Raw genomic sequence first — 17125 nt, 5'->3', positions numbered from 1 at the left:
TTTATTCTTTCTGTCTTTATAATATTTTATTTATCTATCTATCTTTCTATATATCTGTCTTTATAACATTCTATCTTTCTATCTATCTATCTATCTTTCTTCGTCTATTCTTATTGGTTTTTTTTCTTCGACTGAGCTCGTTCTTCTTCTAGGGTTTGTTCTTATCCCAACCTATGTTTCCCAGTTCACTAACTTAACGATCCTATTATCGAAGGCGCGCTGATCTATGAAAGCGCGACTAATTTAAATCGAAGAAAGTATACTTTTTTTTACATATAGAAGTGTATTTATAATATATTTGTAATGTCTATAACACAATTATGTGAATATTATACACATTTAAATAGAAACTACTTTATTACAGTATTTTAATTCTGTGGCAATATTATATGAATCAATGCCTACGCCTTTTTATAATTTCTTGTTTAAAACAAATCATAAAATTAAACGCAACTACAGCTTCTTCATCATTACTGTCGCCTAAAAAAAATAAAATCTTATCAAGTGACATATTCTGTATAAAATTGTTAGATTAAGTATTCGACAGCGAGCCTGACATTTAATATGTCGTAAAGTGTATAAAAATAGTAAAGTAGTTTAATTCTATTTAATAATCATTTACCTGGTGCAGAGCATTTTCGAATAATATTAACTATTGGAAGGGGAATGGGTTCTTTTGAACCATTTATTCGACTCATCAATTGAAGTAATTCATTTGTAAGAAATTTGGAATCACGGAACTGTAATTATATATCCGTGTAATAAAATATAATAATTATTTCAATTAAGTAACTATATAACAATATTTACCACGCCATGTATTTTAAATACGCATGCTGTGACAGTTCCTACTTTTTTTACCATTTCTGGCGGATAATTAATATTATCTTCATCGAAAGCTGAGCCACTTAGTTCCATAAAGGTTTCTAATTTGAATCAAATATAGAACAGTCACTTGATTGTGTATAATAAAAATAAATAAATAATATTTCTTTTACCTAAATCCACACTTCCTTGATTTAAACATGACTGGAAATCCTTTCTTGATAATCCTATTTCCATCGCCATTTTTTCAACTTTATCATTTGGAAAAGCTGCTTGCTGAAACAAGTATTTTTAAAGTATTTTTTAAAACATTATTATTTAATTTTTAATACATATATTTACTGTATAAGCACACATCAGGAAAAAAACAAGGAACACGATGCTCTTCATTATATCTAACAGTTTTCTAACAATACAATTCGATGTAGAATAATATGTAAATAATTTTATTAAATTCTTTCTAGTAAATGATGCTTTACTAATGTATTCTATGCTTATATACTCTCTATAGATACGCAAACAGTCGAAGGTCGTAAGATAAAACTCTAAAGTGATATTAAAAACGTGACATTATAAGATATCATAAGGATTAAGAAAAAACGTTGTTTTGAATTATAGATAAATGTGAACGTATAACTTTGCAGAAATGTTTATAAGCTATATGAAATGAAAACATATCTTGAAAAAGAGAAAACTTGTAGTTTTTCTTAGTACATACAACAAATAAGTGAGTGGAAATAAAAGGTCATGAAAGTCAATCTGCGTAAAAATAAATATATTTTATAGAAATTAGAATAGAAATCTATGAGAAACACTTGGTCAAAGTCTCTATTTTATTTCAGTATGAATAAATCTCCAACATAAAGATAAAATTTACAAGAAAAATTCTTTCTCACAAAAATAACGAATCTCAAAATAATAAAATTTGAATAATTAATCTGATTTCACGAACCTAAAGAAATAAAATCAAATACATTCTTAATTTTTTTTAAAGTATTTAACACGTTCACGCTGGCGCCGATTTTCAGTGTCTGCGTTGTGGGGCGGCGCTCGAATCTATGGTGCGCTTCATTTGGCCGCGCGCGATTTTTGCTTGTTCAAACCTGGATACGCGTTGTATGTTTGCTCATTTGTACATTGAGTGCTTATTATGCAACCTGTTTAAGGGGTTACATGGGTTTCACGAATTCAGAAAATCGATTTTTTTTTGTTGCTTATTAAAATCTACAACATCTCTAGAATATTATCCGAAAATTTCAACTTGATCCGAGTAATAGTTTCAGAGATACAGCCTTTTAAAGTTGCGCGCTCAAGGCTACCCGCTGGGCTCCGCTTGCCGTAGGTATAAAAGAGCAGCTGCTCGCCCATTGTTCATTCGTACTTGGTTATTTTTCTCATCTTCTAAGGGTAATTAGTTGAAATACTTCATTTGGTGATTAATTGTTGAACCACGAGGTTTATTTTGAGGTTATAAGTGTCCAAAGTAAATTATATTAAAAAATGCCTAAAGTTTCAAGATCTCAATTAGTGGACGGTATGCCCGAATGCTGACGAAAACCGTATCTGCGCCGTCGAGAAAAAATCTGCGAAAGAGACTCGTGAAGCCAGGATTCGTCACAGACAGGAACAAAGGATGCCGAGGACATTGCAGATGCAGCAGATTCATTACTTTATGGCCCAGGAATGGACGATTCAATGTAAGTCAGGAAAAAAATTTTTTTTTTCTGTTCTATGGTCACTCAAAACTTTAAACGTGTTTTTCTCAAAACTATGTTTTCAAAGTCGGTTGTCAAGATTTCTCGAAGGCTACTTCATCGATCTCGATGAAATTTTAAACAAGTCTTCGAGATACAATTTACAAGAACTTGGACGAACGATTTTTTTTTTCAATTACAACTATTTTTTTTTAAATGCCGCGGAATTTTTACTGAATTCTGCATTTTTTTGTAAAAACCGCTGTCAAACATCCAATTTTCATTTTTTTTTCTTTGTCCCATTTCTAGTTTGAAGCCTTAACTAAAACAAGTTTTTTTTTTTACTTCAGATGATCCTGCTTGGAGTTCTGCTGTCAACGCGAATGCACCTTTTTTCCGAGGGCTCGCCGGGAATGACGTCACAATGGCGGAGTTTTTAATATTTTTTTTTTCAAATTTCAGAAAATGTTTATTAAATATGTATCCTTAAGATAATAAAAAATTTGAATCAAATATATTTTATATATTATATGAAAAAAAAATCTTGAAAATACGCCGTTTTTACCCGGATGAAACCCATGTAACCCCTTAACTCGTGCAGTTTTTTCATCCTGTCCAGTATCGAGCCCTCTGTAGACGATAAACCGTATATTTTGTTATTTTTTTAAATATTCAATTCCTGGTAAACAAATCCTATGATAAGCCTATTAAATAAAATATCATAACATACTATAAGCAGTAGGTATAAGGTATCGTTTACTCAAAGATTTGGAAATTCTGAAATGCCATAAAATCCGAGACCATCTCAATGATCATAAAAATATATTGGTTATAAATGTTTTTCATGAACATACGTTAAATTTTCATTAATTCAATTTTCAGCGTCTATTAGCACCGTCTAATAGCACAATCGAATGCGTAGTACTGTTAGTACGCACTGTTCAATGAGAAAATTTAGCGCGGACCACCAGTATTACGCGACGCCCGATGAAAAAATCTAGGTTTGGCCACCAGTGGTAAGAGCCGGCGTGAACGTCTAAAATAAATCCTGCAATTATCTTACTCTTGCAACTGTGTATTTGTCTTATTTTCTCGAAACTTATAATAGTTTTTGGAAAATTTCACTTCTAACACGTGTGATTTGCACACATGATTTTTTTTTTGTTACATAGTATCTTGGCTGTTTCATCGTTGGGTTATGCCACATTTGTTGCGCCACGTTTTATCTTTGTATTATGGCGCGCTACGTTTTAAATTTTGAAGTACGAACTTCTTTAGAATAGGAGTGATTTAAAGAAATGAAACATGCTGTGGCGAGCGGTGGCATAGCGTGACAATGAAACGCATGTGAGTAGAGAAATAAAGGGACAAAATTTTTGGACTGAGCCTGCGAGAGAATGAGACAGAACAGAAAAAATGTGGTGTAGGGATGCTATGCGGAGATGCTATGCGGGGATGCTATGCGGGGTTGAAGAGCGGCGATGTTGCGCGGCGACTATAAAGCTACGATATTTAGTAAGCAGAGAAAAAAAGACAAACATATAGGATTGAGCCTACGAGAGAATCAGACAGAATATAGCTATATAGTTTTTCCTATTCTCGGTTTCCTCTTTATGCTCTGCTTCATAGTTATCGCTCCTGGTTGTACATGTGTGTGTTTGTGTTCGACTACAAACTACGAGGCATGGACTATTATTAACTCGATAATAAACCTTTATGTATATAGAAGCGGTATAAAAGTAAAAGAATAAATAAATATTAAAAAAATTAGCGTGTAGGCGACAAAAGAATAAGGTACAAACGAACTGACGATTGAAATAAAAAATCATACCAATGCCTTTTGATATACATATATGGTAACAATATTATAATAAATAAATCGTACAATTACCTTATGCTTGCTACTGTGCATTGGTCTCATTCTTTCAAATCTTAGTTTTTTGAAACTTTCATTTCTACGACGTGTGATCTGCACACATGATATTTTTTCAAATCAGTTCTATTTTAAAAAGGTCTTTATCTTAAAAATTAAATTATTTAAACCATTTATATCTATTTTCTACTTTAAGCTATTTTTTGCACTCAATTATTTGAATCACTTGTTTAAAGACACTTTATATGAAAATAGAAAAGAGGTAATCTTTTTTAAAAATTATTACATCGCTGCTTATTCATACGATACGTGATTATTAAACAACACGCGAAAATGTACATTAATGTATTTAAGTGGAATGGTATCCAAATCAGTCTGCTTATCTATTAAGGTCAGTAAACAATTTATTTTAAATAACCTTACGTTAATCCAAGGATGACGTAAGTAATGTGATATAAACTCGAAATAATGAGTTGAAAAGTGTAGTGTTGTTTGTGCAACTATTCAAAAAATAAAATAGTTTATATAACTTCTACGCATAGAGGAAAATTTTTTGCGAAAATGAAGAAACTTCATCTTCTACTTTGCGTATGCATTGCCGTGGTAAGAAACAAAAATTTTCTATAGATTTTTAAAAGTATTAGTATATGCTGTATATCAGTGAAAGGAAGCAACCTCAATATTTTTTTTTAATAATATAAAAAATAAGTATTGAATACATTGATGAGTTTTAAACGAGATAGAAGACTCAAAGACTTATCACCTTTTATTGTTTTGATTAAAAGAATTTATGGAATAATAGGGATCTCCATAACGTTTATTTGTGTCTGTAATGTGCGCGCGCTTATGTGAGCATTAGGCGACAAGAAAATGTGTATGAACGATAAAGAGACGAAGAAAATACTTGTTTCCGAAATATGCGTGAGAGTTAGGAGAAAGATAATAATGTTAATTGTTAATTAGTCAAATGTAAAGAATGAATTTCCAATTAAGATTTTAATGAGTAAATTGAATGACGCTATTGCGCTTATTAGTACAGTCTTAAGAATTTTAATTATTAGCATTTTAATCGTATCGACAAGATATTTCCAATGTAGTACGTTTGAGATCAGGTGAAATTTCTGCTCACTCAGTGGATAAACGTTAGGCTAAAACAAAAATGTAGTTATTTCTGAAACTTAATGAGGAAGAAGACTTCTAGAATGTATTCAAGGAAGCTTGCAGGCATGACCTACAAGCTGGCGGGTTGACTCCCCTTGGGTACGATGATTTTCTAAGGAGTGTACCGCAAGGGAACTTGTAGACAGCCTAGCAAGATGCGAACTCAGACCGAACCTTGAACACGATGATTTTGTGTAACATACTCAGTAAAGAAGACTTCTAGAATGTATTCAAGGGCACTTGCAGGTGTGACCTTACAAGGTGCGGGAGTTACCGAACCTTGGATACGATGATTTTCTAAGAAGTGTACCGCAAGGGAACTTGTAAGACATGACCTACAAGCTGGCGGGTTGACTACCCTTGAATACGATGATTTTCTGGTCTAGAAGTCACCAGTAGTTGATATTCTATGGATCAAACTCACATGTCACAACAAAGATGATTTTCTCAGACTCAGATATTATAATCAAGATGATTTCCTCAGAAGCAAGAAACACAGCTAAGATGATGTCCTCAGATGCAAGAACCTCAGCTACGATGATGTCCTCAGATGCAAGAAACACAGCTAAGATGATGTCCTCAGATGCAAGAATCACAGCTAAGATGATGTCCTCAGATGCAAGAATCACAGCTAAGATGATGTCCTCAGATACAAGAAACACAGCTAAGATGATGTCCTCAGATGCAAGAACCTTAGCTAAGATGATGTTCGAAGAAGTAGGTTTCACATGACACGTTTTGGAAGATGACAGACTGACAGCGCTGCATGAAGCTGGCGAACTTCTAAAATCTTCGTCTTAAAAAATTCTTGAATTTGTACGATAACGTTCTTTAAAATAAAGCGAATGAATATCAACGAAATGTAATTTAAAAAGTAACAAGTAAAACACAAAAATAGTAACACAATTTTTCTTATTTAATGTAGAGAAAAACTTTTTCACAACCGATATCGAAAAGAATGGTTTTGCATCTGATACAACTTAAACAACTGATTTCGATCTTTTTTTCCTTAATATCTCAATTCATTCATAAACAACTAACGTTTTATTGATTAGCAACTAACATCTTAGCAACCGAAAACTTATTGATTTAAATCTCATTGATTAACAGCTGACTGTTCTCATTCAAAACATGAATGCTGAAAAATAATTTTATAAAAGGGTATTTTAGGACAGGAAATTATAAAGCAAGTATCACACATTTAAATAAATTAGAATGAAACATTAATACTTTCAAACATAACACCATATTCGTATATACTGCACATTTTAATACAGTTGTTATAGAGTTGTTATAAAAAATCGTGTGTGTAAATCACACGTGTTAGAAGTGAAACCTTCAAAAAACTAAGTTTTGAGAGAATTAGACGAATGCACAGTTTCAAGAGTAAGATAATTTAGAATTCATTTATTATAATATTGTTACCATATATATCAAAGAGTTACGGTATGACCTTGGGTTGGGGGTAGCTAACAAAAACTATCGCTTTCAAATTGTATCAATTAAGCGGGTATTCTGGTCTAGAGGAATGAATTTTAGGTAATTTTTCAAGTCTAATATCAAAAAGACGAATAATATTTTTAGTATCTATAATATTACAAGATATTCATTAATATTTCAAGAATACATGGAAAAAAAAAAAAAAAATAGGGAAAAGATTTAAAATTGAAAAAAATATAGGCTGATGAAATGAAGGGTCCCAAAAAAACAGCGTGCGACAAGTGTCAAGATTGCAGCTCTCCTGGTAATATGAAATACAAAATTAAAACGGATTATCAATTTAGAATAATGCAGCTATCGTTCGAGCTAAAAGAATTGAAAAAAGCTTTTTTTTTTGCTAAATTACAGCTGTTTGAAAAAAAGATACATTATTTTTACCACTTTTTTTACTTTACCGAGTTTTGTAAAAATAGTAAAAATTGAAAATTTTGTAAGATTTTAGTTTGCACGATAGAGTAATGCATAGAGAAGACTTATTCTGAACAAGTTAAGCTTTATAAATATAAAAAAAAAATCGATTTTTTTCAATTTCTAGACAAGAATACCCCCTTAAGATAGAATGCTGAATGCGATAGCCATAGATAGAAAAAAAAATTGTAGAGTGTTTGTCGACGCAAAAATAAGCTATCCTAACTTAAGTAAGAATAATATATTCTTTTTTGTAACTCAGGTAGATAATAGACTTCCTGTGAATTTGAAATAGCTTTATCATGGGTCAACACACACAAATTATTTTTTGTTGTTTTAACTAATACCTTTAGATGCTTGAAAAATACCAGAACAATTTTTTTCGTATTTTTTTCATATCATCGAGTTTTGAATTACGACGATTCAAAGATCTATTTTTCATTTCCGTTGTTTTAATATATAATTTTTTTACCTTTTTTTAATTTTTTTAAAGTGAAAACTTCTTTTGAATGGATGTAATTTACAATAATTTATCGAAGCCTTCGTAACGGACGCTGTAGTAGGGGGAAACGGACGTTGAAATAGGGAGCAAGAGAAAAAGAGACAAACATATAGGATTGAGCCTGCGAGAGAATGAGACAGAATATATCTATACAGTTTTTCCTATTCTTGGTCTTTGATTCGTGGTCCCCACTCCTGACTTTTAAGCTTTGTTTCTATTCTCGGTCTTTGATTCGTGGTCCCCACTCCTGGCTACTAAGCTTTGTATGTTGTGTGTGTGTGTGAGTTTGTGTCAAAAAAAGGCAAGCTCTATTAGTGGCGTAATGTTGCTACGTCAGAGCGTTGCTATAGTAACCATCAACGGTTTTTCACAAACAACTGAACCGCACCTTCAGTGATCCCATTCGTACGATAATTATCGTACGCGTCACATAATTTAAAGCCTTGTACGATCCAAAATGCAGCCTGTACGATAATTTTTGAATCAACGATAATTGTCACTGTCCAATTTGGAATTTAGAAAAGTTGATGACCTTTTTTTTTGTTTTTTTTTTTTAATCATTAAATTTTACAAACGAGTAAGTTGAACGGTTCAACTTGCGATTTTGATTGGATATGTCGAGAAGAAAGAACCACAACTGGACGATCTGATATTCCCCTGCTGTACACCGTTCCTAAGACAGCTTTTTTCAACTTGAAGATTAAAAAAAAAGGTCATCAACTTTGAAAAAGTTGGAATTTGTAATCTTTTTTCAGATTTTAAAAATCTAATCCGACAAATTCAAAATTTTTTCTGTGCGTACGATAATTTTCCGGTGTGTACGATAATTTTACGGCCCTGTGTCGATCAGACGAACTTAAGTCTCTGGGATCACTGCGCACTTTGTCCGTTACAAAAAAATCTTTCTATTTCTCCATTTGATGTCTTTGACGATACATCTAAGACAATCTGTAAAGAAATAACAAAACAAGCGACTAAGAGTTGTCGAAATTCGACAAAAAAAGCTAAGTACCACACTATCATTTATATTTATTTTTATTATTATAATTATTATAATTATAAATAAGACTTCGTCTTTGCATTTGCATACAGACGAAGTCAAAATATGGTAAGCTACGTGTCCCATATTTGCTTGGACAACATTCAATTTTTGAAGTGAAAACTTCTTTAGAATGGGAGTGATTTGAAAAGTAAATAAACGGAAACGGAGCTATGTAACGAAGCTATGAAACGGCTGCTATACTAAATAATGAGAGAAAAAGAGACAAACACTCTAAATACTCTCGTCTAAATAAAGATCTGAACAACGAAAAATCTAAAAAATGCATTGAATCGTATCGCTCTCTTAGCTTATCGAACTGTGTACATTACGAGTCTTAATTTTCAGCTCCGTAGTAAGCTCCATCGATTCACGCTGGGCGTTCAACATCTTAAAAATGCTTTTATTTTATTGAAACATTAGTATAAATTTCTTAGATACGCAAATATTACAATTAATAATATAATTTTCCTATATGCATTGGTCAGTACATGTCTTTAAATATATGTTAGAGTGAGAGAAAGACGAAGAGTGCGAGTGTATGGTGTGCGTGAAAACAATTGATGAATGTGAAAGATTTGTAAGAGTATGCAGCGATATGGGTATAAGTGTGAGTGCACGCAGCGATTTTGGTATAGGCGTGAGTGCGCGCAGCGATATCGGTATAAGTGTGAGTGCATGCAGCGGATGAATATGAGTGTGTCTAGTAAGAAAGAAAAGCGAGCGTGCACCCCGAAGTCTCTCGAATATTCCCGAACCGGAAATCGGGAAAAGGTCTTTTGTTTAATCGGTCGGGAATAGTCTGGAGATTTCGAGAATGATTGACGGAAGTGATTGGGACCATTGGTGGGGTGAATGTGTATATAAGCGCGGCGAAGAATGCGGTCTTCGCCTTCTTGATTCGGTGCGACTATTTGTGAGTGAAAGAGTGTAATACGAGTGTACTTAAGATTTTTAACTATTGTTACTTACTTTCCCTTTTCTTTTCTATCTCTTTATTATTATATTAAACCTTAATAATTAAACATTTGTTCTTGTTGAATTCTACGCAGTATTCTTTATTCTGCGTTTATATTACCATATCTATAAAATGCAATCGATACTTTTATGTATATAAATAATATCCGATATCTAGTGTGGGAAACAGAGTGTTTTAGTCTATCGATGCGCGTTCCTTCTTAATCTTTGTTTTCTTTATCCCTACCAAAGGGCAGCTGCATCTTAAGTGCTTGGCGACGAAATATTTTCTGTTGTTCGATTATTCCTTTTATACTGCTGATTGAGTAAAGAAGTGCTTCCACCTTATCATATAAAATATAGAGAAAATTGTGTTATAAGAAAGAGTATTTTTTTAATATCCCCTATAACCCAATAGTTCTATTATAATAAATACTTATATTTTAAATTTAAATAAATCTTACATTCTTGGGGGCTTAGCCGGGATAGAATCGATTTCACGAGCGTGTAAGTAATTATTAGTTGGAAGCGTTAAAGTGTCTAGTGCATCATGGAATCAAGGGGGACATCACAAGAAGATGTATCTAATACGACTGTTGCTGCAGCAGAGCCTGACGTCGATCAGATGAAGTACCTGGAGCTGAAAGCAAACTTGAAGAGGATGGGCTTGAGCTCAAAGGGCAGAAAGAAGGAGTTAGCGGAACGCTTACGAGCAGCTAACAATAAAAAACAAGATGACGATGATGATGAAGAGGATTCAGAGGATGATGATACCGAAGACGAGGAATCTATCATCGACGAAAAAGAAACTTCTGCAAGGGCAATGCAGATGTTGTCTTTTAAAGACGTTGAAGAGTCTGTCAACATATTCAGTGGAGACGGAACAACTAGCGTTAAATGCTGGTTAAGAGAGTTTGAAGAGATGGCTGAAATATGCCAGTGGGGTAATTTACAAAAAATTATCTATTGTAAGCGATTATTACGAGGACCGGCGAAATCTTTCGTTCGGTATGAAAAGTGTTGTAAGTCGTGGAAACAACTGAAGAGGGCATTAGTAGAAGAATTTATGGAAGTAACGAACGCATATAAAGTACATGAGACACTTAGAAGACGACAAAGAAAAGTAGATGAAACCTATCAAGAGTACATTTATGAGATGTGTGAAATTGCCGCTCAAGCAGGTATTGATAAAACATCTACGATACAATATATTATCGACGGCATTCGAGACGAAGAAATAAATAAAACAATTCTGTACGGAGCTGCAACGATCAAAGAACTAAAGAAGAAAATTGCATTATATGAAGTCATGAAAGAAAAAATGAAGAAGAAGACGAAAACTACAAAGACGCAAGGGATACATGTTATCAACGAGAAGGGGAAGCAGTCACGCGGACCACCGTCGGAGTCCAACGGTGAACGTTGCTTTAGTTGCGGAGGGTTGAACCATCAGAGACGGAGTTGTCCATTTAAGAAAAAAGGATCAAAGTGTTTTAAGTGCGGCGAATTTGGACATATTTCAACAGCTTGTCAAAAGAACGAGAAGCAACGGGACGCGTCGGAGAAAGTGTGTGGTGTGAGTGTGAAAACCAAAGGGAAGTGTGTAAAAGAGGTGCAAATGGGAAATGATATAATTACGGCGTTGATAGACACGGGTAGTGACATAAGCTTAATAACAACAGAACAATATTTCAAGGTAGGCACACCGAAATTAAATAAGGAGATTTTGCGTTTTCAAGGTGTGGGCTCTGATCTAATTAAAACATATGGCGTGGTAGAAACGAGTATTATTATTGATAAGAAAATGTATCCGATCAAAGTTCACGTAGTTTCCGATGCTCTTTTAGATCATAGTTTACTAATAGGCAATGATTTTTTGCGGAAGATGAGTGTAACGATAGACGCCGGTAAAGTTTCCATTAGTGACGCGAACGAGGTTGCGAAGACAGACAACGAGGTACACGAAGTCTTCAAAATCAATGCGTTTAACGTCCGTAGCGAAATAGATCTGTCTCATATTGCAAGTGTGGAAGAAGCGAAACCGCTGGTAAAAGATTATAAAAACGCGGAACAGATAACACAATGTTCGGAAGAGAGTGCTGAAAGTGTATTACCTAGGGCTAAAGTTGAATGAATTTGAAATCAATGACGGATGTAGCTGAAGGTAAACTTGAAGAACCTGTAGTAATTGCAATAGTATTTCCAGAAGAAATCGAAAAAACAGTCAAGATTGAATCCACAAAAGAAGAACATGAGAAGTGTTAGAGACGTACGAAAGAAGATGTCCTAAAAGCACAGATGGTAAATCATAGATTGATCAATAAAAAGAGAACTGCCGCTATGCGATATAAGGAAGGAGATCTGGTTGCGATACGACGAACGCAATTTGGACCGAGATTGAAATTACACCCAAAATATTTAGGACTATATGAGGTAATTACGGTGTTAAGGAGCGATCGTTATATGGTGCGGAAAGTGGGGGAACATGAAGATCTATATATAGCATCGACTGTAGCCGATTCGATGAAACCGTGGACTCAAGAGGCAGAAAAAATGTGTAACGAAAACGGTTAAAGCTGATCCTATATCTGAGGATAGATATGTTTGTCAGAACGGCCGAGTGTAGAGTGAGAGAAAGACGAAGAGTGCGAGTGTATGGTGTGCGTGAAAACAATTGATGAATGTGAAAGATGTGTAAGAGTATGCAGCGATATGGGTATAAGTGTAAGTGCCCGCAGCGATTTTGGTATAGGTGTGAGTGCGCGCAGCGATATCGGTATAAGTGTGAGTGCATGCAACGGTATGAATATGAGTGTGTTTAGTAAGAAAGAAAAGCGAGCGTGCACTCCGAAGTCTCTCGAATATTCCCGAACCGGAAATCGGGAAAAGGTCTTTTGTTTAATCGGTCGGGAATAGTCTGGAGATTTCGAGAATGATTGACGGAAGTGATTGGGACCATTGGTGGGGTGAATGTGTATATAAACGCGGCGAAGAATGCGGTCTTCGCCTTCTTGATTCGGTGCGACTATTTGTGAGTGAAAGAGTGTAATACGAGTGTACTTAAGATTTCTAACTATTGTTACTTACTTTCCTTTTTCTTTTCTATCTCTTTATTATTATATTAAACCTTAATAATTAATCATTTGTTCTATTATAATAAATACTTATATTTTAAATTTAAATAAATCTTACATATATTTTATAAAAACATATAAAAATCAAATTTTATAGACATACTAGCTGACCCGGCAAACGTTGTTTTGCCATATAAATAATTTCCTAGTAATTTCTAGTGTAGACAAAAAATAGATTACTTATTGTAAGTATGTATGTATGTTAGAATGTGTATATTGTATGTATGTAAGAATGTGGTATATGCGTGAAATAAGCATGAAGCGCTGTGAACGATGAGGGAATATAAAAATAACAAAAGGCAAACATTATTTTTAAGTTATTATAATTTATTCCTTAAAATTATATATCATTAATTAAACAATTACGACAGTAACACTATTAAACAATATCAATCTCTTAATGCTATAGCGTGAACAATATTTTTTGTTAGTCCATCTTTAGCTAACACAAACAAACTGGATGGTTTACCCACTCGAGAGCATGCCACGTATAATTGTCCGTGTGAAAAACATGGTGTTCTCAAATCTTATCCACAAACAGACATCGTTTGACCTTGGGATTTGTTGATAGTCATTGCAAATGCCAATCTAATCGGAAACTGAATACGTTTGAATTGAATTGGCACATCTGTAGGTATAATAGGAATCCGTGGTATGAGTATATTTTCACCTCTGAACTTGCCATTTAAAATCCTGGCTTCCGATCACGTTTTTCATTAATTTTTGAATGACTAATCGCGTACCGTGGCACGGCCGGGGCGGGTTCAAATTACGAAGCAAGATAATTGGAGATCCAACCTTTAATTGTAAATTATGCGGTGGCATGCCTGGCAAATCCAGTGAGTTCAAAAACTCTGTGGGAAAATTTACTACTTCGCTGTCGTCGCAAACTGTATCAATAGATTTATATGATACCAAGTTCCCTGGCAACAACATTTGTATCTTCAGATTTAAATTGTCAACGTCTACATTTTTTGCCGCTAAAATCGCTCTTTCGGCAAGCCACTCATGATTTATGTACTGTGTGTGTACATCGGGAAATATTTGTTCAATGAGAGTATCTTGCGAATCAGCGATTGTGCAGAAATCGGTCGGTAATTTTACGTATCCAGTTTCATCTATAGCAACTTTTTCATCACCGATATCTAAGAGTTGTTTTGAAAATGTTTCAGCGGATGGATCTTGAAGCATTTGAACGCGCATATTTATTTTTAGCTGTAATTTTTCAACATTACGCCACAATGGAGATGATTTTAAGCAAGCGTTGATCTCATCAGCGTATGTTGAACGTGGAATGACTGGAAGTGTTTGTCTGAAATCACCTGAAAGGACCAACAGAGTTCCGCCAAATAGTTTGTCACTGTTTTTAATATCTTTCAATGTCCTGTTCAACGCCTCAAGTGAATGTTTGTGTGCCATAGTACAATTATCCCAAATAATAATTTTACACCGTTTCAGCACAGTGGCCATGGACGATTGTTTCTTAATGTTGCATACTGCGTCAGGGTTATTCTGAATATTTAGTGGCAGCTTAAATACTGAATGAGCTGTTCTACCTCCATCCAATAAAGTTGCTGCAATGCCCGATGATGCAACGGCCAATGCGATGCCATTATTTGATCGTATTTCAGCAAGAATTAGCGAAATAACGAATGTTTTGCCAGTTCCACCCGATGCATCCAAAAAGAAGAACCCACCTTGTCCAGCTGAAACTGCGAGCATAATGCGATCATAAATGGTTCTTTGTTCCTCATTCATTAGTGGGACATTGCGGGCAACAATCGCTGCCATTTCTACAGTACTGTACTGCAGTTCACGATTCATTTCAGTATTCATTAAATCAGATGCAGTTCGATTTGGCGAATTCATATTGCGAAATTACAAAGTGGTAAGTTGGCAATGACAATGTAAAGATCCTCAATAGCAATCAATGCTTCATTGTACATTTCGTCGCTGAATGTTATGGTTAGATCGTGGCACCGTATACGATGTTGATGCAATATATCATCAGTCATTGAATCTTTGTGATTTTTCCATAATATCTGTGCTCGGGCTGGGAAACATGTAGTCAACACTATAGCGAATAGTAGACGAATTTGTATTGCTGTACAGTTCAATGCAGCTTCAGCAAGCATGCATTCCCACTGGTTGTCGTCTTCCAGCAAGCCGAGTGCAAGGCATGCATCTTTATACGTTGGATATTGTTGCCCATTCACTTTACGTATATCTTGAAATGATAATGGGCCAGTAACATTAACCAACAACAGTCGAAGATAAAAGCACTCCGTGTGTCTTGGATTGACTGTAAATAATCGCCCCAAGGCGTTTGATTTAAATATATTGAGACATGCAGCAACAGGTGAGCCTTGCTTGCGGGGCATCCATGTTTTTGTTTGAGTCCATGTGAAATAGCGTGGTACTTGTGAATAGAGTAATGTTCGTGCAAAGGCACCAAAATCATCCGCACGATTACACAATTCAAAAAATGCAGTGAGTGTAGTTTTAGGTGGATTTATTGCACGATCAATCGCTGTCTCGTTCGTGAAAAATACACGCTGACCGTTTTCAAGATGGATGGCTAACTGAACAACTGCTGGATCCCGTTCATGAATTGGAAAACCAAAGATACGCCAAGCAGCTTCATTGGAGCTGATGTACCGACCAATTTGGTAGAGCGTTATTTCATCGTTTTTATTCACTGGAGGAGCATTCACATTAGTATTTTCCACTCTAAACACAGCCATATCACTGCCTTTATGGACATACTTGCAAATGTATTTGATGCTCTTCACAGAACTGCAGAACTCAACATTAATATGAGCATTATATGTCTTGCTCAGCAAAGGCGAATATGGCACCACCCAACGATTGTCAATATCAATGTCTGTGTTGATGATATTTTTAATAAATGATTGTCCGCCATTTTCAGGATTTCTTCGACGATATATTGGGTATCCGTCGACATTTGTGACCGTATCATTGGTAAAATCTTTAGGGAAATTTTTAGTACATTTTCCATCAGCCATGCAAGGCGATGAACTATTAAGAGTACCACATGGACCATGAATCATGTTTGTTGTAACAATATCAAACAGCAGTTGGTCAGTGGATGGATCTGGAATTTCCGCAGAAATGATACTATCGATTTCTTCAGGACGGATTTTGTCGATGAACCAAACCAAAATCTGTGCATGAGGTAATCCTCGCTTTTGCCACTCAACCGAATACATCCAGCAACGTGTGGGACCAAATACATGTGATTTAGTAATGAAACTTATTAAAGACTTCAACTTTTGTCTGAACACACGTGCTGTAATGTCATGGCGATGTATTGCATTTTGGCCAGGCAGTAGCAAAGATGTAATCTCTGGCCATTTTGGATTACATGTGAACGTGATAAATAAACATGGTCGTCCATATTCGCGCACGAAAGTCAGAGCATCCTGTATATATTCTTGCATATGACGTGGACTGCCTACGTACGATGATGGTAAAATGACATGGTTACCAATTTCGGCGACGTCGGCGTTGTTGTTGATAGCGTCTCGCAAATGAATGTACTCTTCCGCGCGCAGCTTTTTTTGATTATATCGTAAGTATCGTAGTCGTTCGCTCTCAATCTTCGCGTACATGTCGACCATGAATTGTTGACAAAGCTCACGACATCGTAAAATGACGTTGTCCAGGCCACGTCTAATCATTAATCGGTACGCATAATAATCCTTTGAGCTAATGTTCTTGTTTGTTTCAGCTCCTGTAATATTTGTTCATAAAAATTAATTTAAATTTATTACGTTTAATAATTTAATTGTTTTGTTAAATGATTAATGATCAAATTAATAATCAGTGAAGTACCTGATACGGGATCTCGTTGTTTTATGTTTATGCAATATCCGTCTTGTCCCTTCCAGAATATTAGCGGATATTGGAGAGCGTCATATGAACGATGTGTGTCAGCAATGAACTGAAGATTATTATTTCTTCTACGAATCACAATTTCTCGTGCAGCTGTACAATCGCCAACCATGATTC

The 17125-nt window shown here is 34.8% G+C and overlaps 3 protein-coding genes and 2 long non-coding RNA genes across 7 annotated transcripts; 2 read left to right on the top strand and 3 right to left on the bottom strand.

The window, feature by feature from the left end:
* Window positions 1–4583, bottom strand: LOC107073438 (uncharacterized). Of its 2 annotated transcripts, none has more exons than XM_015334079.2 (5): window positions 4411–4583; window positions 999–1101; window positions 811–926; window positions 623–740; window positions 1–480 (listed from the first exon to the last, which is right to left on the bottom strand). In XM_015334079.2, exons 1-5 carry the CDS (start codon window positions 4438–4440, stop codon window positions 395–397), a joined length of 453 nt encoding a protein of 150 aa, XP_015189565.1. In that variant the 5' UTR covers window positions 4441–4583; the 3' UTR covers window positions 1–394. The 2 variants fall into 2 exon arrangements, with proteins under 2 accessions (XP_015189565.1, XP_015189564.1); XM_015334078.2 differs by lacking the exon at window positions 4411–4583 and adding an exon at window positions 1168–1327.
* LOC149031451 (uncharacterized) lies at window positions 2176–3032 on the top strand. The gene is made up of 2 exons (XR_016177745.1): window positions 2176–2522; window positions 2870–3032. It is a non-coding gene; the product is annotated as an uncharacterized LOC149031451 (long non-coding RNA).
* Window positions 4584–4751: 168 nt separating the features above from the next.
* On the top strand, window positions 4752–6634 carry LOC149031450 (uncharacterized). 2 transcript variants are annotated; one of them, XR_016177744.1, is made up of 2 exons: window positions 4752–4995; window positions 6071–6634. It is a non-coding gene; the product is annotated as an uncharacterized LOC149031450 (long non-coding RNA). The 2 variants fall into 2 exon arrangements; XR_016177743.1 differs by having other exon boundaries at window positions 6038–6634.
* A 6986-nt stretch (window positions 6635–13620) lies between these two features.
* LOC149031449 (uncharacterized) lies at window positions 13621–14962 on the bottom strand. The gene is made up of 2 exons (XM_089176189.1): window positions 13867–14962; window positions 13621–13790 (listed from the first exon to the last, which is right to left on the bottom strand). The coding sequence occupies exons 1-2, from the start codon at window positions 14960–14962 to the stop codon at window positions 13621–13623; spliced, it is 1266 nt and encodes a 421-aa protein (XP_089032315.1).
* Window positions 14959–17120, bottom strand: LOC149031448 (uncharacterized). The gene is made up of 2 exons (XM_089176188.1): window positions 16949–17120; window positions 14959–16847 (listed from the first exon to the last, which is right to left on the bottom strand). Exons 1-2 carry the CDS (start codon window positions 17118–17120, stop codon window positions 14959–14961), a joined length of 2061 nt encoding a protein of 686 aa, XP_089032314.1.
* Window positions 17121–17125: the final 5 nt, after the last annotated feature.

This window comes from Polistes dominula, unplaced genomic scaffold (genome assembly GCF_049000335.1).
Source record: "Polistes dominula isolate Pdom_NZ unplaced genomic scaffold, Pdom_raw_medaka contig_21, whole genome shotgun sequence".
NCBI lineage: Eukaryota > Metazoa > Arthropoda > Insecta > Hymenoptera > Vespidae > Polistes > Polistes dominula.
Note: the sequence above shows the minus strand (reverse complement) of the source record. Positions and strands in the feature narration are given on the sequence as shown.

Bases quoted from the DNA above. Each gene is read 5' to 3' on its own strand.
- LOC149031449 (XM_089176189.1), bottom strand. From the start codon at position 14,962: ATGAATTCGCCAAATCGAACTGCATCTGATTTAATGAATACTGAAATG. The intron at 13,791-13,866 runs GTAATTTGAACC...CGTGATCGGAAG, and splicing joins ATCTCCAATTATCTTGCTTC to CCAGGATTTTAAATGGCAAG.
- LOC149031448 (XM_089176188.1), bottom strand. From the start codon at position 17,120: ATGGTTGGCGATTGTACAGCTGCACGAGAAATTGTGATTCGTAGAAGA. The intron at 16,848-16,948 runs GTACTTCACTGA...CAAATATTACAG, and splicing joins ACAACGAGATCCCGTATCAG to GAGCTGAAACAAACAAGAAC.
- LOC107073438 (XM_015334078.2), bottom strand. From the start codon at position 1,215: ATGAAGAGCATCGTGTTCCTTGTTTTTTTCCTGATGTGTGCTTATACA. The intron at 927-998 runs GTAAAAGAAATA...GATTCAAATTAG, and splicing joins TCAAGGAAGTGTGGATTTAG to AAACCTTTATGGAACTAAGT. The intron at 481-622 runs GTAAATGATTAT...TATTTTTTTTAG, and splicing joins TCGAAAATGCTCTGCACCAG to GCGACAGTAATGATGAAGAA.